The 26,996-nt window shown below is 36.8% G+C and overlaps 1 protein-coding gene across 2 annotated transcripts; it reads left to right on the forward strand.

Annotated features, from left to right (window-relative positions):
* The first annotated feature begins 708 nt into the window (after window positions 1-708).
* Window positions 709-26,687, forward strand: ACTR10 (actin related protein 10). Of its 2 annotated transcripts, none has more exons than XM_015071845.3 (13): window positions 709-874; window positions 3,260-3,332; window positions 5,795-5,877; window positions 6,666-6,774; window positions 10,569-10,676; window positions 12,699-12,766; window positions 13,155-13,234; window positions 17,227-17,262; window positions 19,382-19,461; window positions 19,541-19,614; window positions 23,402-23,483; window positions 24,515-24,716; window positions 26,268-26,687. In XM_015071845.3, the coding sequence occupies exons 1-13, from the start codon at window positions 798-800 to the stop codon at window positions 26,447-26,449; spliced, it is 1,254 nt and encodes a 417-aa protein (XP_014927331.2). In that variant the 5' UTR covers window positions 709-797; the 3' UTR covers window positions 26,450-26,687. The 2 variants fall into 2 exon arrangements, with proteins under 2 accessions (XP_014927331.2, XP_014927332.1); XM_015071846.3 differs by lacking the exon at window positions 709-874 and adding an exon at window positions 979-1,324.
* Window positions 26,688-26,996: the final 309 nt, after the last annotated feature.

The raw sequence follows: 26,996 nt of genomic DNA on the forward strand, positions 1-26,996 counted from the left end.
GTCCTGGCACAGATTTACTAACTTTCCTCGGATTACACAGCTAGCTCCTCAGTTTCTGAGTAAACAGAAACCCTCGGTTTAATGTTCCTTCCATTAAACCACCCTGTCTGTTCCTGCATAGAGATTCCTTGACACTACTTCCCTGGTTTGTTTGTTTGTTGTTGTTGTTGTTTTGGATTACAACGAAAACTTTCAGCGGAATGACCACCGCAGGAAAAAAAAAAACTTTTTAAAGTTATTTAATCTCTTTGAGCTTCAGTTCGTACAGGTAAAAAGATAACACTTATTATTTCCTGAGAAGCATAAACGATAGGTAAAACACCTGGCACAACAAATTTTGCCCCAAGACAGCACAAATAAAGGTCTGGGGTTTTTTTTTTGTGTTCAATGACCCCCACCTGGAGACCCGAGACCCCGGCCTTGGCAGCCGCGCGGGGTAAGCCTCCGCCCCAGGCACTGTTTGAGGGCGTGGCCGGTGGAAAGGACCCGGTTCACTCCGCCCCATTCGGGGTGCCCGGCGCGCCTGATCGCTTCGGCCCTTTGCTCATCCCGCACCCCGATCCGCCGGCGCCCATGTCTCTTCTAACTTAGTACCGGTGACGGGGACGTCTTGGAGGATTTGGATCCGACGTGGAATGAGGCACAGCCTGTGACAGCCCGGGCCCGGAGTGCCGCGGCCACTTGAGGTCCCCGCCGTCGCCACGCCCGCGCGCTGTCGCTTCGGCCCCGCCCCTCCGAGAGCCGAAGCTGTTGGGTTCTAAGATCGTGCTCTCTTTCTTACTGTTCTCCGTACTACCATGCCTCTGTATGAAGGCCTGGGGAGCGGCGGGGAGAAAACGGCAGTCGTGATAGACCTAGGAGAGGCTTTTACCAAGTGAGTGACGGCGGCGCTGGCTGCGGTCGTCCCCGGGGGAGGGCGGGTGGTCGAGGCCCGGGCCGGGTCCCCCCAGGCTCGCTGGGCAGGTCGCCGGGTCTCCACTTTTTCCTCCCGCACCTCCGCGAATGACGGCCCGTATTACTTTCACTGTGAGCGATACGAATCCCGAGGATCCGGTTCTGACTGTTGGGGAGGCCCAGGAGGCTTCGAGAGAATTGTCTTCTCCGCTGGTGTCTTCCATGCAGGGGATGACAGCGATGACTTAGACCCTTATCCTGGTCTTGTTTGCTTGGGAAGGTAGCAACCGAACTAACGTAGACATAATTTATTGAGTGGAGCGGCTGTTGGTACTGGAAATTCGAGTACAAGACAGAGTCATTGCTCCCCAAGAGTAGGAAGTCAAATGAGAGAAACTGCACACATAAACAAAGAGGTGAAGCCCTATAGGTAAGACTCGAGATCCTTTGTTGCACCGCCCCCCCTCTGCCCCAAAATCTTAGATTAGGAAATTTGACGTTTTAAAAGGCAACTTGTAAACACTAGAGTATTAGTTTTCAATCTTTTGGATGGCATAGATCCCTTTGACGACCGAAAGAAAACCACAGATGCACAAACCTTAAAATATTTGCACAGGGTTTCAGGGTTTGGCGAACCATCACAGTGGTCCTTGGACTTCGGGTTGAGAGCCCTTGTACTAGGTTCAAGAGAGAGGAAAGTAACAGCCAGAATTGCCTCATATAGGTATTTGAAATAGAAACATCTGAAAATCTTTATATATATCTGAAAATTGCCTAATATATAGTAGGTGCTTAATAATTATTTGTTGAGTAAAGGGTCAAAACCGCCTATTTAAGAATTAGACTTCAGGTGCTTCAGAATTGGATTAAACATAGTTCTTGATCCATGACATTCTCTTAGTGTTCAATGCAAAATCTTCCCTTATTTATGTTTTCTTATTTTAAAGGCTTATTTTAATACCATAATAAGTACCTTGAGACTGACAAAGATAATTACTCTGGCTATGAGGAAATGAGAAGCAGAAAGCTACTATACAGGAAGGTGATTATTGACAAAGACAACAGGAGGGTGATAAGATGAATTTATGAAGTAAAAGAAAGGAATTGAAATCAACCAGTGGGTTGTTGCATCCTGGGGAATTTGAGAACTGGTGTAAGTAAACATGATGTGACTAGTAGAAGATAGAACTATTTGGGGATAAGAGAGCAGTACTGAAAACTAGACAGGGCAGGAGGAGATAATGTTAAAACTAAACTTACATGGTGACCATTTTTAGCACCATTTTTTGGAAAGTTTTGTTGTACTAACATGAAACATACATGGAAATACCTAAATACTCAGGAGAATCCTTTTTGGGTTTTTTTGTTTGTTTTTATAAAGGATGAATTAGGGGGCACCTGGATGGCTCAATCCATTAAGTGTCCGACTTCAGCTCAGGTCATGATCTCACAGTTCGTGGGTTTGAGTCCTGCGTCAGTCTCTGTGCTGACAGCTCAGAGCCTGGAGGCTGCTTTGGATTCTGTGTCTCCCTTTCTCTCTGCCCTCCCCTGCTCGTGTTCTTTCTCTCAAAAATAAATAAACATTATAAATAAGTAAATAATAAAAGGATTGAATATACATAACTGAAGACTATAATAATATGGGCAGAAGCTTATTGTGAGTTCATGATGTGTGAACAGCGTGATTATGTCAAATATGCATAGTGTAAAAAAAAAAAAATAGACCAAAAGCAAACACATCAATATGGAAGCTAATAATATTAGAATGATGGAATTATGTATAACTCATAATTATAACCCTGGATTTCTACCACATTATGGGATTTCATTATGTGAAATAAAATCCCATAATGTAGTAGAAATCGAGGGTTATAGAGATATGCTCCCTGAAACTAAGGTAAAATTTATTTTTTAAAAAAAGTTTATTTATTTTGAGAGAGCAGGGGAGGAGCAGAGACAAGGAGAGAGAGAGAATCCTGAGCAGGTTCCACGCTGTGAACACGAACTGTGAAATGATAATCTGAGCTGAAATCATGAGTTGGATGCCTAACTGACTGAACCACCTAGGCACCCTAGGTAAAATTTAAAACTAAAAAAAAAGTACATGCTGATCTGAAATTCTGAAATAGTATACTGGTTTACAATATCACTAATTTGAAACAATTTTTTTTTTTACCTATAATACACAATAATGGATTGGATGGTATTTCTTTTTAGTTTCTTTGCCCCTTTGAATACATCAGAGATGTTTTCATATGTTTTTTGTGACCGCTGCTTTGAAACAAAGGTAGAAAAACTTGCTTCTGTGACAAATACACAGAAAGAATGTTGTAAGTTGAATGTTTCAATTTACTGTTATTTGCAGGTGTGGATTTGCTGGAGAAACTGGTCCAAGATGCATAATTCCTAGTGTGATAAAAAAAGCTGGCTTGCCTAAGGTATTTTTTTTTAACAATTTAGCAAAACAAATGCTGTACTGTAAACTTTTTAAAAAATGTTTATTTACTTATTTTGAGAGAGATAGTGAGAGAGCACACACACATGAGCAGGGGAGGGACAGAGAGAGAGGGAGAGTAAGAATCCCAAAATCCCAAGCAGGTTCTTGCTCGTAAGCGCAGAGCCCAATGCGGGCTTGATCTCACAATCATGAGATCATGACCCGAGTCAAAATCAAGAGTTGAATGCTTAACCAAACTGACTGAGCCACCCACGTGCCCCTGTAAAGTATTTTTTATGTGACTTCAAGTAAGTTTGATTACAACAGTGCTAAATATATAACTTATGACTGTATTCCAAGAAAAATTTTTTACATCATTATTTCATTTTAAAAGTTACCTGCCAAAGCTAATTTGACAGATTAGGACTTATAGAACAATTGGAAGAATAATTTTTCGTGCCATAGAATTCACCTATTAAAATCAAATACAGATGCTCCTGCCTTAACTTAGTATTTGCATTCCTGAAGGACTTCCCTTTGATCACAAATGGGAAAAGTAGGGCTGAGGGAGACCATATAAAACCCATGTAACTTTGCAAAATAATAATTGATCCCTCAGGGAAAAAATGGAATAGCTTTGGCTTGCAACTGAGAGTGACTGGAGGCTCTCTCGGAGATAGTAAAAATAAAATGAAATGATGGATTGAAAACTTTGGTCAGTGGGTGTTGAGACTGGGCAGATGATAGGGTGTGGGGCCAGTGGGGCTATTTATTGTTAAGGAACCAAGAGGAAATGCAGCCCAGTGAAGAGTCATGAAAGGGTCTGCTTTGGAAAAGGAGCCTCTGGTACAGAAAATCATTTAAGCTTTTGAAAAATAGATCTGAAAGGATGCCTACCTGTTTGGTTACTGAGTTGATGATTCTCTTTCTTGATGAGAGTTATAACTGTTATAATTTTAGCTCCTCTTGCCTTACATGAACTAATAACGAACATAATACAAATTACATGTTATGCAGACATTATTCCCTTATTTAACAATGGGATATGATCATATTTGGTTTTATAAAACACATGTTGTAGCAGAATAGATTAGTACATCAATTTATATTTGGCATGGGGATGATCATTAAGATCAACACAAAATATGTTGATTCAGAAAGCTTTTTAATTATGCTTGATTAGGGAATCATTTTATTGATTGCAAAATTTTCTGCAAATCCTTGGGTAAGCGTTAATGTAATAGATATATGTGGTGTGGTATTCAAAATGTGATGGAAGTTCCTGTCTATTCACTTTTTATGTTATTTTGCTTTATAATACTTGATTTTAATGTGATACTTGATAAATTACTAGATAGATTCCTGACTAAGAACTTTAACATTCTCATTGACACTTTTCTTAGTGCTTTCAGCTTTTTTTTTTTATTATTGTTTATTTTGAGAGAGAGAGAGAGAGCACAAGCAGGGAAGGAGTAGAGAGAGGGGGACCAGAGGATCTGAAGCAGGCTCTGCACTGACAGCAGCGAGCCTGATGTGGGGCTCAGACTCACAAACGGTAACATGACCTGAGCCGAAGTCGGGCACTCACCCGGCTGAGCCACACAGGCGCCCCAGTTCTTCCAGCTTTTATCTTCATCTGGAAAAGACAAATTTCTGTGAAGATTAATCTCTAATCAGCCATACATGGTTTGGAACCTTTTGTAAGCTACATAAAATCATGAAATTAGCGGAGCTAATGGTATTGTCATTAAAAGAGTAAATAGAGGTCTGCCAGTGATGCATCAGAGTACTTAGAGCTTTCTGAGGATCATAATTGAAGTCCTTGTTATGTATTGGTGTTGACTTAGCACTCATGGCTTGGGAGTGTTTGCCTTTACTCTTGTAATGCTAATAGTGTATGTTCTCATTTTTACCACACGTATTTGTAAGCATGTATTTTGTGCCTGGTACTGTGTTAATTAAAGGAAGATGTATCGTAGGCCCGACACCATGTGCTTGGCCCTTGGAGTAGGTAGTCTGTTGGGAAGGTACACATTTTACGAGTAATTAAGTGGGGTGATCTTATCAACAGGAAAGTGTTGGTGCTTTGAGAGTGACTTGCAGGCCCTGAACCAAGTTTGGAGTGTTTGAGGAGGCTTTTCATACTTTTTAATCAGTGCTGATTTTTATCAGTCCTGGCAAAATGGTAAGTCCAGATAGAGGAAAAATTTGAATTAGCATAGCTCTCTGCTTGTGAACACATACTTTTATCCCCACAAACCAAAAGTTCTGTCATCTTCGATGAGCCAATTCTTAAAGATTCCTAATTTAAGTGGTTAATTTATATTTAGGGTTTGTATTTATTCTCAATACAGATTACTTTTGATTTATTACTGGGAAATGGATTAGTACAATAAATAACCATATATTAATTTGAAATTATTTTGTTATTATATATTAATAAATCATTTTAATTTTTTGTAGCCTATCAAAGTTGTTCAATATAATATCAATACAGAAGAATTATATTCCTACTTAAAGGAATTCATCCACATACTGTATTTCAGGTAAGATGTAGTTATGGTTTTTTCCCCCCTCAGCTTTTGTGATTAGATTTTCCTAAGGCCAGTCATAGTGATATTTGGTTGTGTTACATCTGATGCAAAAAAGAGTTGTCTTCCATTACCATTTTTACTTGTTTATTTTCAGCTGTTTCCAAAATATATTTGAAGACTAGATGATTGGCAAGCATAAGAGATACTGAAAGCAAATTAAATGTTCATTTATAAAGGAGGTTGGATAATTAAATTATTATATATCCATATAGTGAAACACCTTATAGCCATTAAAAAAGAGTTCTGTATATGTAGTTATATAAAAGGTGTCTTAGATATATTGATATTTGAAAAAAGTAAGTCGCAGAACAACATCTATGGAATAAATATTTCTGTTAAAATACGTGCATACACATGGACAATAATGAAGATATACAAACTGCTGTAAGTGGTAGTTTCTGTGTAGTCGAAGTATAAAATATTTGTACTTTTCAAATTATAAACTTCTATTATATTTGGAGTTTTATGAGCATATATTACTTTTGTAACCTAAAAAAAGAAAAAAATCTTTTTAGTGCTTCAAGTGTGTATTCAGACTAGGCTGTAACTTTTGTTTTCTGAGATAATTGCGTTAACAAAGATCGTGACACAGTGCACGGCATGTAATAAGAGGTCAGGAATGTTATCTTTACCAAGTAATAAAATGAAGATGTCTTTCTCTTCTTAACAAAATTGCACTATGTGCCAAAATAAATACAAACTTTTATTTACATTTATAAATGAAAGCTGTCACCTTCCAGGCATCTATTGGTGAATCCTAGAGACCGCCGAGTTGTGGTTATCGAGTCGGTATTATGTCCTTCCCACTTCAGAGAGACACTCACTCGTGTTCTTTTCAAGTATTTTGAGGTACCTATTTTTATGTTGTTTCTTTTTAATTTTTTTTTATGTTTATTTGTTTATTTTGAGAGAGAGAGCAGGGGAAGGGAGAGAGAGGGCGGGAGAGGGGAGAGAGAATCCCAAGCAGGCTCTGCACTGAGAGGGCTTGAACCCACAACTGTGAGATCATGACCTGAGCCAAAATTAAGAGTTGGATGCTTAACCTACTGAGCCACCCAGGCACCCCAGTTGTTGTTGTTGTTGTTGTTGTTGTTGTTGTTAAAGAGATTCATTACTTTGCCTTCTTAAAAAATTTTTTTTATTGTTTATTTTTATTTTTGAGAGAGAGAGAGAGAATGACAGAGTATGAGGAGGGGAGGGGCAGAGAGAGATGGAGAATCTGAAAGCAGCTCCAGCCTCTGAGCTGTCAACATAGAGCCTGTTGTGGGGCTCAGACTCACGAACTGCGAGATTAGGACTTGAGCTGAAGTCGGATGCTTAACCTACTGAGACACCCAGGCGCCCCATTACTTTGCTTTTTAATTTTTTTTTTTTAATATTTATTTTTGAGGGAGAAAGAGCACATGAGTGGGGGAGGAGCAGAGACAGAGGGAGACACAGAATCCAAAGCAGGCTCCAGGCTCTGAGCTGTCAGCACAGAGCCCAATGGGGGGGCTCTAACTGGCAAACTGTGAGATCATGAGCTGAGCCAAAGTCAGACACTTAACGGACTGAACCACCCAGGCGCCCCTGTTGTTTTTTGTAGGTACTAAAGCTTAAACTAAAAGATCCTCATTTAATTTCCTTCATTGTATATACTACACAATCCATTTAAGAAACCAGGTGAGAATACACTCAAACCACTTTAAATTAACCATTTATTTTCTTTTCTTTGTATAGTTATTTCACATGTAATCAGCATTTCATCTAATACTTAGAAAACTGAAGATTTCTTCTTACTGATATTTTCTTTTTTTTTTTAATGTTTATTTTTGAGAGAGAGAGAGCGCGCGCGCACAAGAGGGGGAGGGGCAGAGAGAGAAGGAGCCACAGAATCCAAAGCAGGCTCCAGGCTCTGAGATGTCAGCACAGAACCCAACATAGGGCTTAACTCACGAACTGTGAGATCATGACTTGAGCCAAAGTTGGATGCTTAACCAACTGAGCCACCCAGGTGCCCCTCTTATTGGTATTTCTGTTATTTATTTATTTTAATATAGGTTTTTATGTTAGGGGACTTTTTTAGAATTAAAAGATACATTCTTTACTATGGAGCTTATGATGTATTTTTTGCAGGTCTTTCTGGTTTCCAGTGTTTAGTTACTCTGACTGCTCTAAACTCTTTAGTTCTTTCATGTTAGTCTTTAAATTCCTATTATATATAAAAAAAATTCCTACTATACCAAGAAATTCCTATTACATAAAAAAAAATTCGTATTGTATCTTATTATATCTAATATTCAAATAATGTCTCCCTTAGAGTAAGTGTGCAGTGCTAGGAATGACTCTCAAATCTTGATTGTGATAATATTACTTATAGTTTTCACTTTATAGGGGTCAAGATTATTTAAAGACCAAAATTATGGTTTAAGATGATTATATCTCATTTTAGGCCAGAATCTTTATTATTCAAATTTTTGAAAATTTTTGCCGTACACATTTAGGGTTTTTCAACAAGGGAGACTAGAAGATTGTAGAAAATGTGTATAATGAGTGAGAAATCAGGGGTGCCTGAGTAGCTTAGTCAGTTGAACATCTGACTCTTGATTTCAGCTCAGGTCACAATTCCAGGGTTGTGGGATCTCGTCTCGTGTCGGGCTCTGTACTAAGCATGGAGCCTGCTTAAGATCCTCTCTCTTTGCCATTCTCCCTGCTTGCGTTCTCTCTTTCTCCAAAAATTAAAAAAAAGAAAGAAAGAAATTAAGCACATAACAATTTATTTTTCATATATTCTACTGAGCTCAAAATATATCAGAAATCACAATGCGTTTGAGTAAAGAACAGTTAATATTTCTAAGTTATAGTTTAGTAAGGCAGGCCCAGAGAAACAGGTTACATATTCTCCTGTACTTACTGATGTCATAAACTTAGGGATTTGGTTTGCCGTTTAGAAAAAAAAAACAGGAACAGCATCAACACTTATCTGAATAAAACAGATGAGTATATTTACATTTAGAGCTTTAAGTGGGTTTGTGTTGGTATCCTTATCTTGTATGTGGCTGGAAACCTGCTGTGTCTACTTAGATAATGGAACTACAGCCATTATTTTTAGCATTTAGTTATGAGGACTTTCATATTTTGATTGAATATTTAATATTTGAGGTGTCACCAGATCTGGAAAATTCTCACTGAAAAATGTCACATAGAACCAAAGATTTTTATAGATCTTCAATTTAATTTTAACTGCTATATTATATTTTAGAACTAGAGTTCAGGGTCGTCCAGGTAGCTCAGTCAGTTAAGTGTCCAACTCTTGATTTCAACTCAGGTCATGATCTCAGAGTTCATGAGCTCGAACCCTGTGGCAGGCTCTGTGCTGACGGTGCGAAGTCTGCTTGGGATTCTCTCTCCCTCTCTCTTCCCCTCCTTGGCTCATGCATGTGCTTGGGTTCTCTATCTTTCTCTGAAAATAAATTAATTAATTAAAAAAATAAATAAATACAGGGCGCCTGGGTGTCTCAGTCGGTTGAGCGTCCGACTTCGGCTCGGGTCATAATTTTGCAGTTGACGAGTTCGAGCCCCACGTTGGGCTCTGTGCTGACAGCTCAGAGCCTGGAGCCTGCTTTGGATTCTGTGTCTCCCTCTCTCTCTGCCTCTCCCCTGCTCATGCTGTGTCTCTCTCTGTCTCAAAAATAAAGATAAGCATTAAAATAGATAGATAGAGCTCATATTACAAACTTTGTGAGTAAAGACAATCAAGAATCTTTTTCTTGGGGTGCCTGGGTAGCTCAGTTGGTTAAGCGTCCAACTTTGGCTTGGTTCATGATCTCATTGCTCATGAGTTTGAGCCCCGCATCAGGCTCTGTGCTGACAGCTGGGACAGAGCCTGGAGCCTGCTTCAGATTCTGTCTCTGTCTGTCTACCCCTCCCCTGCTCGTGTCGCGTGCTCTCTCTTTCTCTCTCTCTCTCTCCCCGCCAATGTAAAATAAAACATTAAATTAAATTAAAATAGAATAAATAAAAAAGAATCCTTTTCTTAATTTTCATTTTGATGACAGAAGCATCTCTTTATTTTTTTAATTTAATATCTTCCTTAGAATTTATGTTTCTGTATCTCTTCTTTTATCTCTTTGATTTTTTCCTCCAAAAGAGAAAGAGCAAGAATTAATAAAAATGTTTCATAATTGTCATTTGGAATAAAAACAACTTAAAGGATTTAAGGAGTGTTTTTTTTTAATTTTTTTTTTTTAACATTTATTTATTTTTGAGACAGAGAGAGACAGAGCATGAACGGGGGAGGGTCAGAGAGAGAGAGGGAGACACAGAATCCAAAACAGGCTCCAGGCTCTAAGCTGTCAGCACAGAGCCCGATGCGGGGCTTGAACTCACGGACCACGAGATCATGACCTGAGCTGAAGTCGGACGCTTAACCGACTGAGCCACCCAGGCGCCCCAGGAGTGTTTTTATTTATTAAGGTATATAGTTAGATTATGTAAATTCAGATAAATCAACAAACAGCCATAAAATGGTTGAAAAGCTATCATAAATATAATGTTACTGTGAATTTTTTCAAGTATATTTGAAATATAAGGGAAGCATCTTCAACTACTAATACTTCAGGTTTTGTTGTTGTAATTCTTATTTTGGTTTTGCTCTTTCCCAGGTTCCATCTGTCCTTCTTGCTCCAAGTCATCTAATGGCTCTTCTGACACTTGGAATAAATTCGGCCATGGTCCTGGATTGTGGATATAGGGAGAGCCTCGTGTTACCTGTATCTTTTTTTGTCAACCAGCTTATTTCACAGCTTTTACTTTGCTTTCCCAGTAATTAGGCTCATTATGATTGGTGTTTGTGGTATCAAACTGTTTTGGGTTACCATATACAAATATGAATTCCCATGTAGAAAAAATTCACAAGATTGTCATGAGACTTAAATTTGGTGGAAATTACCATTATGACATGGTCCCAGTATATACTCCAGGGGTCAGACCTCATGAATATCATGTTCAGTTTTTAAGAAGAACATCAGCTAATTAGGATGTGTCATAGGACTTGACTATCTTAGTCACGTTCTAAGAAAAGGTAATACAAAGAGTAATTGGAGAAAGTGAAATGAGAAAGTTAAATCAAGAAAAAACATGAAATCTGCCTTCAGATGCTGAAGGACTTACTGTGGGAAAATGAGTACGTTTTCTCCTTTTTCTATTTCTGCAGGCTATCACAGAGGCAATAGTGCGTAGGGTTTATGATGTTGGTTTTGGAATCAAATACGTAAGTGGTAAATCTAAGCTATGCTTCTTACTATCTATATGATATTAGTCAAGAAATCTCTTTGGGCCTTAGGTCTCTCAACTATGAGATGAGAATTAAAATATTTCCACCTCATGGAGGGGTATTGTGTGACTTAAATGGGATAATGTATGTAAAGTATTTAGCATATGATCTGGCATGTAATAATTGCTCAGCAAGTGCCGTAGTTTTTGTATCAATCACCATTGGGAAGAACTTCCTCGTAATTCATGCTGCCCGAAAATGGAATTAGTGACCAAATACACTGGTGCATTCCTTGTCGTTAGAAGCAGGGTATAGGTAAAGGCTGTTAGAAATGTTACAGTGCACATGGCTCCAGTGAAAACGAGATTGAAATCTCTAAATCCATGATTCTTGAGCAGTTTTGAGATCTACATACGTATTTATTAGAAGAAATGCTTGTGGGCATGATATCAAGAATCAGTAGCTCCTAAAGAATTAAATTAGGTAATATCTTTTTGATTTATCTTTTTTAAACTTTTTAAATATTTTTTTAAGTTTATTTTGAGAGAGAGAGAGAGAGAGAGAGAGTATGTACAAGACAGGGAGAGGGGCAGAGGGAGAGAATCCCAAGCAGGCTCCACACAGTCAGTGCAGAGTCCATTGTGGGGGGCGGGGCTCCAACACATGAGCCCTGAGGTCATGACCTGAGCTGAAACTGAGAATCCGTTGCTTAACTGACTGAGCCACCCAGGCACCCTGGTAATAGCTTTTTAAATATAAACTATTTTGTGTTTATATCTTGTAACAATCCTGCCACGCAAGTAGTATTCTCCTTATTATATAACTGAGAAGATGGAAAGTTGGGATAGTTGACTGCAGGTCATATAAGCATATAGCCAAGGTATATAACCATGTTTGTTTCTAAAGCCAATGCTCTTACCAATATATATATATTTTAAACATTGTACTTACAGACAATATGGAAAATCAGGTAGCAAATCTTCAGTACAGTATTGTCCACTATCCTCTCAGCTCTAGTAGAAATACAACGTGAGACATATGTAATTTAAAATTTTTTTAGTAGCTACATTTTTAAAGTATAAGTGAAAGATGCAATTACTCTATTTAACCCAATATATTCAAACTATTAGTTCCACATAAGCTGTATAAAAACTATAATGAGATATTTTATAGGGCTTTCTGTATGTATGTGTTAAGTCTTCTAAATTTGGTATTGGGTTTGTTCTTGCAGCACATCTGAATTCAAACTGGCCACATTTCAAGTGCTCAGTAGCCACATGTGGCCAGTAGCTACTTTATTAGACACCTCAGTTCTAACTAATGAATTCTGTGTGTATATGTGTGGGTGTGTGTAACCTTTGTCTTTGGAGAAAATTTTGAAAAAAGACTGATATTTTGTACCTCTTAAAAATATTGAGAACCTGTTACCAAAGCTGACTTAATACGCAGAAGGTAAGGAAAATACCAAGGAAACCACATTTTATCTCCTAAAATGGTTACATCCTTGACTACCCTATAGATATATGAAGGGATCCCAGTACTGAATTGTTGGGGAGCACTCCCTCTAGGAGGAAAAGCTCTTCACAAGTAAGTTTCTTGGGATTTAGCAAATTTGCTTCACCTGTACCACAAAAACATGTTAATATTTTGATAGTATCAATAGAAGGTTGATGGACATTTAATGTCACTCATTCCATTCTCTCTTAGCCTTGAATGTATTCATCTTTTTTATTAATTTTATTTTTTTAATTTATATCCAAATTAGCATATAGTGCAACAATGATTTCAGGAATAGATTCCTTAACGGCCTTTACCCACTTAGCCCATCCCCCCCCGATGTATTCATCTTTTAAGGATAAAACCACTTTTGTGTAAAGCATTATAACCCACTATGATGTGGTAAAAGTATTAAGTAAGAGAAGATATCAAGTGCAATATTTTAATTCCAGTACCTTTTTTTTTTTTTAACCTTCAGGGAGTTGGAAACTCAGCTACTGGAACAATGTACTGTTGACACAGGTGCTGCTAAAGAGCAGAGCCTTCCCTCTGTGATGGGTAAAACTATTTTCAACTATTTAATACTGGTTTATATTCCCTTTTCATTCTTCGGCTCATAATGGTTTTTTGCCCCATTGTATAGTTACTCTCTTTTCCCTCACGTCACTCTAATGACATTGCTTCAGTTATACGGTTATTCTTCACCTCTTAATCAAGTTCAGTAATTTAATCTTAGTCATACTTTCTAGACTTGTGGCATTGTGGATTATCATATACTCTTTTTTTTTTTAAGTTTATTTTTGGGGGGAAGGTCAGAGAGAGAAGTTGGGGGGTGGGGAGAGAAACAGAAACCCAAGCAGGTTCCATGCCGCCAGCACAGAGCTTGACATGGGGCTCGAAATCACAAACTGCGAGATCATGACCCAAGCCAAAACAAGTATCAGATGCCCAACCAACTGAGCCATCCAGGTGCCCCTGTCCTATACTCTTGATATTATCTCTTCCCTTGGCATTCTGAGCTCTCTTGCTTTATGATGTTCTATTATTTCTCCAGGTATTCCTTGGTTCCCCTTGTTTTTGCTTTCTCTACTGATATTCCCTAGGGATGTGTTCTTTTATTTCTTCCCCCCCCCCCCCACTGGTTTTTAACAGTGATCTCCTCTGTTTCCATAACTTCAGCTACATCAATATGCTGTTGATTCTCAAATGTGTCATTGGGCCTGACCTTTCTAAACTTGATACTCCTATTTCCAACTGATTATTAGATGTAAACTAGGCATGTTTAGGTACCTCACATTTAAGACCTTCAAAATGGGAACACATTATCTCTCCTTCCATATTTATTTCAACAAATTGTTATCAGATAAAGATGCCATCTTCCTTATCTCCCATTTTAGAAAACTGGGAGTTAAAAATCCTTTCAGTTCTCCCTCAGAAATCTCTTTTTAATCTCATCTCCTTTTCTCTATCATCTATACCACTGACCATCTGAAAACAAAGACATTGTAAACTAGACCCTCATTGTTTCTTGCTTGGATTGTTTCAGGAGACCATTCTCTGGACATATTCAGTCTATTTTCTACTGTTGCCAGGAGTAACTTCCACAATACAAACTTGATTACCTTGCTCTTTGGCTTGAGGGTTTCTGCTGGCTCCACAGCTTAAAATCCAAATTATTTGTTTGATAACACATTTCTTCCCAATCTGACTTTCTACCTTGTAGCCCTAACTATTCAACTTAACCCTGTGCACCTTTTTCAGCTACAGTAAATTTCGTATAGTTTTCCAGGCACCACTAGTCCTCCCATAAACCTGAGCCTTCATACCTGGATGTTTTTCTTTGCCTGGTTGGGTTTTTCATCCCTCTACGTGACTCAGCCAGAGTGTCATTTTATTGTGAAGCCTTTCGCATTTCCCCCAAGCAGAATAAATTTCTCCCCTCTCTGTTAAGCCTTCACCAGCATTTATTACAGCACATATGACACATCCTCATTTACCTGTTAACTCACCAATTTCCTTCAGTACACTTTAGGGATCTGTCTTACTTGTTTTTCAATCTGAAGCACTTAGTATACTACCTAGGCACTAAATAAATGTTGGAAAGAGAAAGACAGGTTTTTAGGACGTTTATCTTTGCTTATATTGTTTTCCTGTTTTTCTTTTGGTAGTTAAGATAATAATTGCATTCTTCTATATATTTTTCTTTTTTTTTTTAATTTTATTTAAAATTTTTAAAAAAATATTTATTTATTTTTGAGAGAGAGAGAGACAGTATGTGAGCAGGGGAGGAGAAGAGAGAGAGGGAGACACAGAATCTGAAGCAGGCTCCAGGCTCTGAGCTGTCAGCACAGAGCCTGGCACAGGGCTTGAACTCATGAACCGTGAGATCATGACGTGAGCTGAAATCAGACACTTACTCAACTAAGCCACCAGGGTGCCCCAAAGAGAGAGAATCTTAAGCATGGGCTCGATCCCAGGACCCTGGGATCATGACCTGAGCCAGACAAGGTCATCACATTAAGAGTCAGACACTCAACTGACTGAGCCACCCAGGCACCCCTAATTTATCTGTTGCAGGTAAATTTTGTTACTCTTTTAGTATGTCATGAAGACAAAAGTATCCAAAGATAATGAGTTTAATGTAGCATTCGAAATATTTTTAATAAAGATCTTTAAAAGTGGTGATAACATTTCCTTACAATTCTGGACTGTACATTCTTGGATACCCTTTCTTTAACCAACCATCGTGGTCTCTGATTCTAATCTTTCCGTGATATATTTTCCCAGATCTGAGTCTGTGATAGCCTTGCAGTCCTACTGACTGAGGAATTAAATCATATCATTGTTTGCTGAAGGACATGTGTAGGAGGATCAGAAATGCAAATACATTTAAAATATCTCTTCTCAAGGTTCTTAGCAAGGAGGAGAGGCAAATCTCATGTATATGTGGGTATCCTTATATGAACTTTGAATGAGTTTTTTCATTTAGTTTTTGGAACCTAGTTCAAAAAGAATAAATACATTAAAGTAACTTATAAAGACTAACCCAAGTACATTGATTCAACAAAAAGTGTACAGTTAAAAGCAAATTATGTAAGAATATAGGGGGGTAGCATCTACCCCCAGCTAAAATAAGGGTTTTATTTTCAAGCCTGCTTTACTTTTTTTTTTTTTTTTGCCTAAAGAAAACTGTTTCTCATGTTACAAAATTTCTTTGTTACATTTTGAAATTCATTTGAATATGCCTAAAGAAAATATAACATTAATTGAATGTTACAGTTTTTAGCACTTATATTATAGTTACATTTCTCTCATCTCTTCATAGCCAAATTAAAATTTTTTTGGAAATATCTATCCTTTTGTGAGGTACGTCCCAACACTTAAGGATAGAAGTCTTCAAAGTTTTTGATCACACACTGACCCCATCAGTAAAAAGCTTTTGAGCATATACCTTCAATACATATGTGTGTTTATTTGTCAGATGTATGTATACCACTATTACTATATTATGAAACACACAAAAGTAAGATTTTGGGAAGGACAAGATAATGGTAAATAATAATTCTAACGTTATACTTAACTACGGCTAAAAGTTTTTTGTTCCTCAAAACAACGTGATAAAATATTTTTTTAAGGGTTATGGCTTAATATTTTGAAGGTGTGGCTTTCAAGTTTATATTAATCCTTAGTTTTAGTGGCTGCCATAACTTAAAAGATATAGCTAACAAGGTATGTAAGTTCAGATGGAAGAAGTGCATGATTACCCTTATTAAATCATGATTCCATTTTCAGCTATAAATTTGTCTTCTTTGATATAATTTGTTCTTATAAATCAGAATATTTTTACATAATTAACAATGAGTTAAAAAGTCTGAGTTTAGAAGATTTTAATTTTAGGTTAGAAAATTTTGTTTCTGACTATGACTTAGAGAACTAGATTTTTAGCAACAAAATCACATAAAAATGGTAATATATCCAAACATCCACCTTCTAGAGGCTCCCTAAATTATATAGATTTCTTTGAATAGATACATTCTTGCTCACTTTTTTAAATGTCACCTTTACCTTGAAGAAAAAAAGTTGAGAGTCTGTGTCTGATCCTTTCTAAAAATAAGTATTAGGTTAGCATATTACCGACATCACAGAAGGATAAGCAAACTTGAAACTTCACTTTTTGTACAAGAAAAATTAATAACTCCTATTTCTTCTAAGTAGTTTACCACAAGATACCCAACAAATCTTTTTATAGCAGAAAGGATTGTTGTGGTCAATTTCTATGTGGTGCCAATTATTCTAATATATTATTAGATCTTGTTTTTATCCAAGTTTTGAGTGTGTAATATCTGGTAGGACTTGGTGCACATCTGGCTTCAACTTCTGTGCTTTGGCTTGGCTTTGAAAAATGGTGGCGTTTCTATTTGGCTTTTGAAAAGCTACAGTACTTAGCTCTTTAAAAAATTTTGCGCAAATGGAAAGTGGAAATGTGAGTGCAATTTAATGGACTGGTTTTGCTTATTATTAAACTTCTCTAAATAAAATTTCTGTTTTAGGTTCAATTCCAGAAGGTGTCCTAGAGGACATTAAAGGTAAACTCAGTTCCCACTTTTGTCCCTTTTATCCTTAAGTATTAGTTTAGAGGGCATGTGTTTCTAAATATTTACAGATGTACAACATATATTCAATTGATAATGTAATATCCTAAAAGTATTTAATATACAGGATAAGCTATGTGATAATGTAAATAAAATGTTTATTTTCCTTTAGATTTATGGAAGCTTTTGCCATTATTTATGATGTCTTATTGAAGAAACTACAATTATAGAGTATACAGTAATTCCAGGGAATTAATAGTTTGCACAGTATGAATAAACTGCTTAAGAAAGCCACTGGTTTTATGTTGTATAGAATTTTTTTTTACTCTAGTTTTTAAATACATATATACAAGGTTAATCATTTTACTGACTTTAGAAGTTCTATATTTGGGGCCAAAATATATTGGATTCACTTTTTTTTTTAATTTTTAATGTTTATTTTTAGTTTTGAGAGAGAGAGAGAGAGAGCGTGCTCGTGCGCGAGCACAAGTGGGGGAGGGGCAGAGAGAGAGGAAGACACAGAATCTGAAGCAGGCTCCAGGCTCTGAGCTGTCAGCACAGAGCCCAACTTGGGGCTCGAACCCACGAACCGTGAGATCGTGACCTGAGCCGGAGTTGGACGCTTAACCAGCTAAACCATGCAGGCACCCTTGGAGTTGCTTTAAAAAGATGTATTACTTCTTTGCTAGAGTGTATTTTTATGATAATGTTTAAATTGAGTTTTCTGGTATTTTGATTCACTGAAAGGAAAAGCATTTAAAACATAATTTCATATTCTTCAGTACTGACAATGTCATGTAAAATTCATAAGAGAGAATCAGACAATAATGGATTTTAGAATTAAATGAGACCTGAAGATAATCTGGTGTGGTTGGGCCCTGAAATATTAAGTGATTTGTTCAGTGTAATACTGTAAGTAGTGTTAGAGCTGGAGCTGAAAGGTGGATCTTGTTCTTCGTTATGTTGTTTACTTATGTGATATAATTACCTAAAATTTCTTCACTTATTGTAATACCTGAGTTTTACAATATGTAGATACTTATCTTGCTTTGATATTTATGAGGACTTGAATAAAATAGATAATACCTGAGTAACTTGAGCACCTAGCGTACTGTTAGCATATTAGTATATTGTAGATTCTCAATATGTTTTAACGAATAAAAAGACTCTTATTAGGATACATATATTTAACGTGTTTTGCAAGTAATTAACCAAGTCATTAGATTTTTCACATTCAACATTAATTTCGTTTCTAAACATTTTTTATTCCTTACCTTCTGAAAATATTTTGAAGCAGCTTGTTATAAAAGGTACTTTGCAACTCAAATAATTTTTGACAGAATAAATGTTCAAAGTGAAAAAAAAGAAAGTGGGATAGTAGAGGGAAAATGGTAGTGTTGGGGTATGCCAGAGGTAGAAAATAATATGCCAAAAAACCCTAAACTAAGGGAGCCTTACTGCGGCTAAGAGCAAAATTTAGCCTTGCATTCGTTCTGACCACGATTTTTATTTTATTTTTATTTTTTATTTTTTTAGAGAGAAAAGAGTGCATGCAAACAGGGGAGAGGGGCAGACGAAGAGAGAGAGAATCTTAAGCAGGCTCCGCACTGAGCATGGAGCCTGACACAGGGTTTGATCCATGACCCTGGGCTCATGACCTGAGCCAAAATCAAGAGTTGGACCTTCAACCAACTGAGCTATTCAGGCAACCCTGGCCAACCAAGATTTTTAAAAAGAATCAAATAGATACCTAAGATTAGGGATAGCAGTGGTTCAAAGGAACATGGTACTCAGAATAGCTACATATTCATAATACTAAATTTTATTATGGTACTCTTTATGCCAGGAATATAAAAAATATAGTTTTCTCAGAGGTGTTTTATTTTTAATGTGGTTTTATGAAAGATGAGCACACAACATATCTTATTCCTCAGTGAATGAAAAAGTTTTTTATTTGTGAATAAATTCTCATAACCAAACTAAAGGCAGAGATAGTTTGTAAAATCTGAAGGAATAGCTGACCAGTATGTCCACTTGAATAGAATTGTTTTAACTGGGACAGAGATCGATTCAATCACAAACCATAACAAAATCTCCTTTTCTTTCTTATAAGTGCGTACTTGCTTTGTAAGTGATCTGAAACGTGGATTAAAAATCCAAGCAGCAAAATTTAATATTGATGGGAATACTGAGGTAAGTTAAAAATAAATGTATATTCTTTTTTTCAGAGGTTATAACCTATGTATTTATGCTTATGATATTTATATTTCAGCGTCCCTCACCACCCCCAAATGTTGACTACCCATTAGATGGAGAGAAGATTTTACATGTTCTTGGATCAATCAGGTAGACCTTAATTTTTATGAGCAAAATAATGAACTAAAATGAATTTTTGGCTTTTAAAAATATATAAGCCTTTAATATTGCTGATTTAACAATTTTATGTGTTTTTCAGTACGCCTCCCTGTTCATGATTAATTTTATTCAGCTTCTTAATTTTGAAAAGTTTTATTTTGTAAAATTTTTAAAATTATATAAAAATATTTAAATTAAAAAAAAATGTTTTCCTGCTCTTCATAGTAATTTAGAAGTAATGGAACTATTCTTCAAGGTAGAGAATGAAGTACAATACTTTAAAACAGGGTTCAGCAAACCTTTTTTGTAAAGAGGTTTGTGAGCCATATGGTCTCTGTTGCAAGTACTCAAGTCTACAATTTGGAATGCAAAATCAGCCACAAGACAATATGTAAATGAATGAGCATGGCTGTGTTCCAATTTACAAAGATAAGCAGGCTGGATTTGGCTTACAGGCCATAGTTTGCTGGCACCTGCTTTGAAACGTCATGTTAGAAGGAATGCGTTCTTCCAAATATGCTAAATCTTAAGGACCAGTTAGTAATTCACTTTTTCATTTTCTTTACTCTATCCAATGATGCTATATAAGTTACAGACTTACATAATTATATTGGTAACAATAGCATTTTGTTTATATACAAGCTTTATAATATTTGTACAGGGGCACCTGGGTGGCTCAGTTGGTTGAGCATCTGACTCTTGATTTCAGCTCAGGTCATGATCCCAGGGTCATGGGATCGAGCCCTGCATCGGGCTCTGCACGGAGTGTGGAGCTTGCTTGGGATTTTCTCTCTCTCTCCCTTTGCCCCTCTCTCCTGGTCACACATGCACTTTCTCTAAAATAACAGTAAAAATAAATAGTTTGTAGCTCTTATAAAAAAAATAAAAAATAAAATTTGTATTTATAAGTTTCCTTTGTAAAATATTAGAAGATGCCACAGAAAAGAATTATGTAGATATTGAAGATCTGAGGTAATACAGAGGTTGAGATCTATAAGGGTGAACATGAATACACAGATGTTACAGATGGTAGGGTACGAGAACAACAGAGTGAGAATGTAATACTTTTTGGTAGTAGCTTTTATCATTTTACCTCTTCTTTAGGTTATACTCCTTAAATTACTGTTTCAAATTTTCTCCAGGTTGTATAGTAGAGCCCAAAATACAAGAAGAAAATAAATGTTGAAGGAGGTGAATATGCAACTTTTTGGTTCATAATAGCTTTTTGGTTATTTGGGAATAAAAAAAAACACGGTGTCTCACATTTCAGACCCAATGGATTTACAGTTGTCTGCTCATATGTTTTTTTCCTACTAAAAATCGAGTTCCATTGAAACATAATTAGACACGGTTCAGACCACACACACAGTTCGTAAGTCAGAAGGGTCATTTGAATTTTTAAGTGCAGTGAGAACTTAAAGTTATTTGTGTATCCGTCTTGGTACAGAATTCCTATTGGTGGTTTTTTCAGAGTTTTATAGTTGGATTACCTGTATTAAAAAGATTTTAAAAATGATTGTCTTTTCGAAGCATTCAACAGTTCACATAGAAAAACAACGTATTTTCTACCCCTAGTATTTTGTGGGTTAAGTAACAGTAAAATCGCATAATTTCAATATCAAATCTATTGGCAATAAAAGACTTGGAACAAGAAAACTATTGTTCCGTAAGCATTCAACTCAACTGGTGGAAGTGGAATTATGCAGGCATTACAGCAGGTGGCTGACCACCTACGAGTGTTCAGCATACTGCAGGCCTCAGTAACCTTACTGATGACATGAGGAGCTAGTGAGTGGGTGGAGTCTCATGAAGAGAATTTTATGTTTTGAAGAAGATTCGAGAAAGCTTCAGAGTGGTGTGCATAGTCTGATCTAAATCTTATTTTTAAGAAATAGTGTTTATATATGCGTATGCGTAGGTAGTTTTGTATTGCATTGCTCAGGATTTAGTTTGGCCACCAGTGACACAAACCTGACAATAGTGGCTTCACCAAGATAGGAGTTTGTCTCTTTTCAGCTTTGTTTGTTTGTTTGTTTGTTTGTTTTTGAGAGGGAGGGAAGGAAGGGGAAGGTGAGCTGGGCAGGGGCAGAGGGAGGGAGGGAGAGAATCCCAAGCAGACTCCATGCTATAAGCACAGAGCTCCACACGGGACTTGAACTCATGAACTGTGAGATCATGACTGGAGCGGACATCAATAGTCGGTGCTTTGCCAACTGAGCCCCTCTGGCGCCCCGTCTCTCTGTTTTAAAAGAAGCTCAGAGGTAGATAGTCCAGGAATGGTATGGCAGCTCCCACCAGGGACCCAAACATCCTTCATCTTTCATCCTTTTGGGGGTAGTCCTGTCCTTAGATACCAGGGTGGTCGATACAGTTAAAGCTACTATATCTGTGTTTAAAGCAAGCAGCCCTAGGAAGGGAAAGAAAAAAGTGCTCCTGTCCTTTTTAAGGAGATGTCTTTCAGAAGTCCCAAATGCTGCTTCTGCCTCCATCTCGTCTGTTCCTTAGCTACACATCTAACTACAAGGGAGGCAGGTAAATACAGTGTTTCAACTGGAGGAGGGCATTATATCCAGCTTAAAAATGGAGCTCTTTTTTTTCAAGTTACAGGATTTACAGGATATTGCAAAGATGATATAGGAAAGCCTCATGTACTCTTCACGCAGTTTCCCCCAATGGTTACACCTTACTTAACTGTAGTACAATAGCAAAACCAGTAAATTTGGCATCAGTGTAACATGTATATATAGTTCGTATAATTTTATCACACGTAGATTTCTGTAATCACACCACAATTAAGATATAGAACTATTCCATCACCACAAAGACCTTCCTTGTGCTATCCCAAAATGGGTTCTTTTGAGAACAAATAGGAAAATGGAAAATGGGTATTTTATTAGGCAACTAGCAGTCTTTGCCATACGTTATTTTTAAAAACAAGAGAAATGCTTGGGGAGGGGATTGTTTTTAAATCTTTTGTATCACTACAGATCTTTTTTTTTTTTTAATGTTTACTTTTATTTTTGAGAGAGAGAGAGAGAGTGCACACAAGCAGGGGAGGGACAGAGAGTGAGGGGATCAGAGGATCTGAAGCAGGGCTCTGTGCTGACAGCAGAGAGTCTGATGCGGGGCTCGAACTCATGAACTGTGAGATATGACCTGAGGCGAAGTTGGATGCTTAACTGACTAAGCCACCCCGGCGCCCCCAGATCTGTTTCTTGAATCTTAACTAGCTTTTATAGAATCACTTATTTTCTGTTATTAGGCTTAAGGAAGTATAACTGGACAAAATGTCTGTTAATCTGTACATAATAATAGTTATAGTTAATACATAAGGAGAGCCTCCTGTGTACCAGGCACTGTTCTATTGATTCATTGAATCCTCACCTCAAACACCTGTGAGGCAGGTGCTGGTCTCCTCATTTACAAATGCAAACACCTCGTGTTTTAATTTTTTTTTAATGTTTATTTTTGAGAGGGAGAGACAGAGTGCAAGTGGGGGAGGAGCAGAGGGAGGAGGACGCAGAATCCGAGGCAGGCTCCAGGCTCTGAGCTGTTAGCACAGAGCTGAGCTGTGGGGCTCGAGCTTCTAAACTGTCAGATCATGACCTGAGCCGAAGTCAGACGCTTAACTGACTGAGCCACCCATGTGCCCCCAAACACCTTCTGTTTTCATAATTATTCTATGTTAACATAGTACTGGTACTTAAAAAATAGAACCGATGATATATTTTCTATCATATGATGCCAACAAAGCACTCTCTGTTTTTAATCTCACTAGAGATTCGGTTGTGGAAATTCTTTTTGAACAAGATAATGAAGAGAAATCAGTTGCCACTTTAATACTGGATTCTCTTATACAGGTATTTTGATTTTGCAAAAAGTTTCCATTTTAACTACAGCCCTTTAGAGAAACTGATGTTTTTGAGTAATCTCTCCACCCAATGTGGGCTTTGCATTGACACTTTCGAGATCCAGAGCCACATGCTGTACGGACTGAGCCAGCCAGCTGCCCTGAGGAAATTTTTACATGTTACCTTCTGTATTTTTATTTTAGCTGTTGGTTACAATGTTAGCTTTTCTGCTAAATGTTACAGTTTCAGAGTTTGACTTTGGCACTGAAGGACGGTACTTAACAACATTTCAAACTCAGGGATAATAAGTGCTATCGTGTATTTTTTCCCTAGCAACAGTATCAGATTTTTATTTTGTACCTGGTACAGCTTGTAGTTTCTTTAAGTGCAGGTTTGGGTAGTATTGAATTTTAAATTCCATAGGGTATATGATAATGTCTTCTTTGTTTAATGACTGGAATCACAGAATTCCATGTGAAATACCATTGATTTGGAAGATACTGTCTACCTCTGGGGCTCTGCTCAGAGACTTTTATGAAAAACGTAGCATCAGTGAAAGACTTTAACATTCTAATTCTTAGAACTGATGTGGAAACAGTTTTGCTAACTATGTTTTCTTCCCACTTGACAACTGGCTCTGGATATAATACTGTGAAGTTATCATATACTTTCTTTACTAAAAAAAGTAATGAAGTTCTTTTATTTCTTCTCCTATTTTTTGCTCGACTCAGTCATTCTGTCTTGAAAATGAGATTACTCACATATAACTACCGTGTGTCCTGTGGAACTTTAAATTCTAAACTGTTAGATTTTAAAATCTTTCAAGTTCCATGTAAGTATATAGCAATATTTTCATGGTTATGTTTGCTACATGAAAAACTCCCTTGTTAAAGAAATCTTGATGTGCGTTTTTTCTGTGGTAATAGTACTGATCACCTATTTAATTTATAACATATAATCTGTATATTTTCTTTAATCCAGTCAAGCATTATTTATACAGCTAAGGATAAATTCTTTTTTTTCTTTCTCTTTAATAACAGTGCCCAATAGACACCAGAAAGCAGCTCGCAGAGAATTTGGTAGTCATAGGTGGCACGTCGATGTTGCCAGGATTTCTCCACAGATTGCTGGCGGAAATAAGGTATTTGGTAGAAAAACCAAAATATAAAAAAGTACTCGGCACCAAGACATTCCGAATCCATACTCCACCTGCAAAGGCCAATTGTGTGGCGTGGTTGGGAGGTAAGAATTTAGTTTTTACAATATAGATGATTATATAGTGATTGGCTCCTGAATGGTATATTAATGGCTGTAATAGATTCAGTGTTAAACATCATTCACATAACAAACTAATAGAACTATTAAATAATTTTCTTTGAACATTGACTTTTCCTTGAAGTGTTAACTTTCAGAGTTATATCCCTATTTCTCTTGGCGTTTGCACTTTAATTTTTTAAATAAACTTCATCCAATGAAAATCATTTCTCATAATAGTGGTAGCTGTGCCTTTATTCCAGTGCTGCTACCATTGCTCAAGACATTTGTTTTAGTTCCTTCTAAAGCTAACCTGTGAGTCATATATGAGAATTGATCTCTTTATTTTATAATTACACTTTATTTTGTGACTGAGTTCATTGAATGATAGTTCATAGGAAATGATAGTTTTTTTGAAATCAGGAAATAGCCTAGAGCTAGTATGTACATATGTACTTTGAAGAGAAAAACAAGCATGGATGTGTATACCTGTATAATTCTGCTATGTGTTTTATGATGCATTTACAGCTAATAGGTATCTTGATCATGAGAAAAAGTATTGAGATTTTATTATTTATTTATTTTTAATGTTTATTAATTTTTGAGAGAGAGAGAGAGAGAGAGAGAACAGGGGAGGAGCAGAGAGATAGGAAGACAGAATCAGAAGCAGGCTCCAGGCTCTGAGCTGTCAGCACAGAGCCCGACGCGAGGCTCGAACTCACAAGCCGTGAGATCATGACCTGAGCCAAAGCTGGATGCTTAACTGACTGAGCCACCCAGGTGCCCCTAAAAGTATTGAGATTTTAAATGAATGTTGTATTTCTTATAAAGTAAAATTTGGTCAAATGTAATTTTGGTCTAGGACAAATAGATTTAGTTACTGCATTATTTTTTATTTATTTTCTTTAAAAAATTGTTTTTAATGTTTTTTTTTTTTTTATTTTTGAGAGAGGGAGAGAGACAGAGCATGAGTAAGGGAAGGGCAGAGAGAGAGGAAGATACAGGATCTGAAATGGGCTCCGGGCTCTGAGCTGTCAGCACAGAGCCCAACATGGGGCTTGAACTCACAGACCTTGAGATCAAAGTCTGACACTTAACCTCCTGAGGCACCGATGATTATTACGTTTTACAGTGCTGTTTTATTTATTGACATACAATCTTGGAATTGTGGCAAAGAAAACTAAAAGTATTATTTACTGTTTTTACACAGAATTAAAAATACTTTCCACTCCACTCTACCTCACCTGCTTTTAGACACAGTTAATGCTTGGTAGCATTTTCACTGTAGTCTGCTATAGGCCATTTAAGTCACTTTCAACACAGGAATTGTGGCTTACCCTGTTATTCAAAATATAGGATACAAAACAGCTGCAATTAATTTGAAGAGTGACTATGCATTGCTGAATTTCACCACTTCTCTCATCAAATAATGAGTTGGATGTGTGTGTACATAAAATTTTCTAGTACAAGTTTACATCTTAAATAAAAAAATTTTTTTGGTTTTTTTCATTTTTTTGTTTTGTTTTTTTAACCACACAGGAGCTATTTTTGGTGCACTACAAGACATACTTGGGAGCCGTTCAGTCTCAAAGGAATATTATAATCAGACAGGCCGTATACCTGATTGGTGTTCTCTTAACAACCCTCCGTTGGAGATGATGTTTGATGTCGGAAAAGCTCAGCCACCTCTGATGAAGAGAGCATTTTCCACTGAGAAATAAAAGTTTGATTAAAATTCAGCTTTGCTTCATATCAAGTATCTAATCGATTATAAGCAAATGGTACAAAGTATATAGGATGCTCTTAGAGATGACTTTATGGCAATGAAAACATTTCTGTAATGACTTTTGCATTGAGATTCTTTTGACTTTTGTTTTTCTTGTGTAGTGGTAAAATGGTAGCTGATGCTTAATGAAATTTGTTGTATTTATATCAATAAAATATAGTAAAGCGGTTTAATTTTGGAAGTTTGTTACACAGTTTAATTTCAAAAGGAATATAACATTTTCCCTCCACAATTCACATAATCTGAGCTGAGCATTGGAAAGTTCATTAATTTCATTATTTTCAGCAATTATTTCAAGAATAAATAATATTACCATTACCAGGTATTTCAAATATTAACCTGGGTCTATTCAGATTCTTTTGTTTTGGTATTTATGTGTCCATGTTACAATGCTGCTTTTGCAGGAATATATTTGACTCTTTGGACTGAGAATGTTTAGTAACATAGTTAAAACATTGGTTAAGCAACATGTGCAGATGTTT

This window comes from Acinonyx jubatus, chromosome B3 (assembly GCF_027475565.1).
Source record: "Acinonyx jubatus isolate Ajub_Pintada_27869175 chromosome B3, VMU_Ajub_asm_v1.0, whole genome shotgun sequence".
Lineage (NCBI taxonomy): Eukaryota > Metazoa > Chordata > Mammalia > Carnivora > Felidae > Acinonyx > Acinonyx jubatus.

Coding starts and splice junctions, on each gene's coding strand:
- ACTR10 (XM_015071845.3), top strand. CDS start 798: ATGCCTCTGTATGAAGGCCTGGGGAGCGGCGGGGAGAAAACGGCAGTC. Junction 13,235..17,226: donor GAGCCTTCCCTCTGTGATGG/GTAAAACTATTT, acceptor TTTCTGTTTTAG/GTTCAATTCCAGAAGGTGTC. Junction 24,717..26,267: donor TTGTGTGGCGTGGTTGGGAG/GTAAGAATTTAG, acceptor TTAACCACACAG/GAGCTATTTTTGGTGCACTA.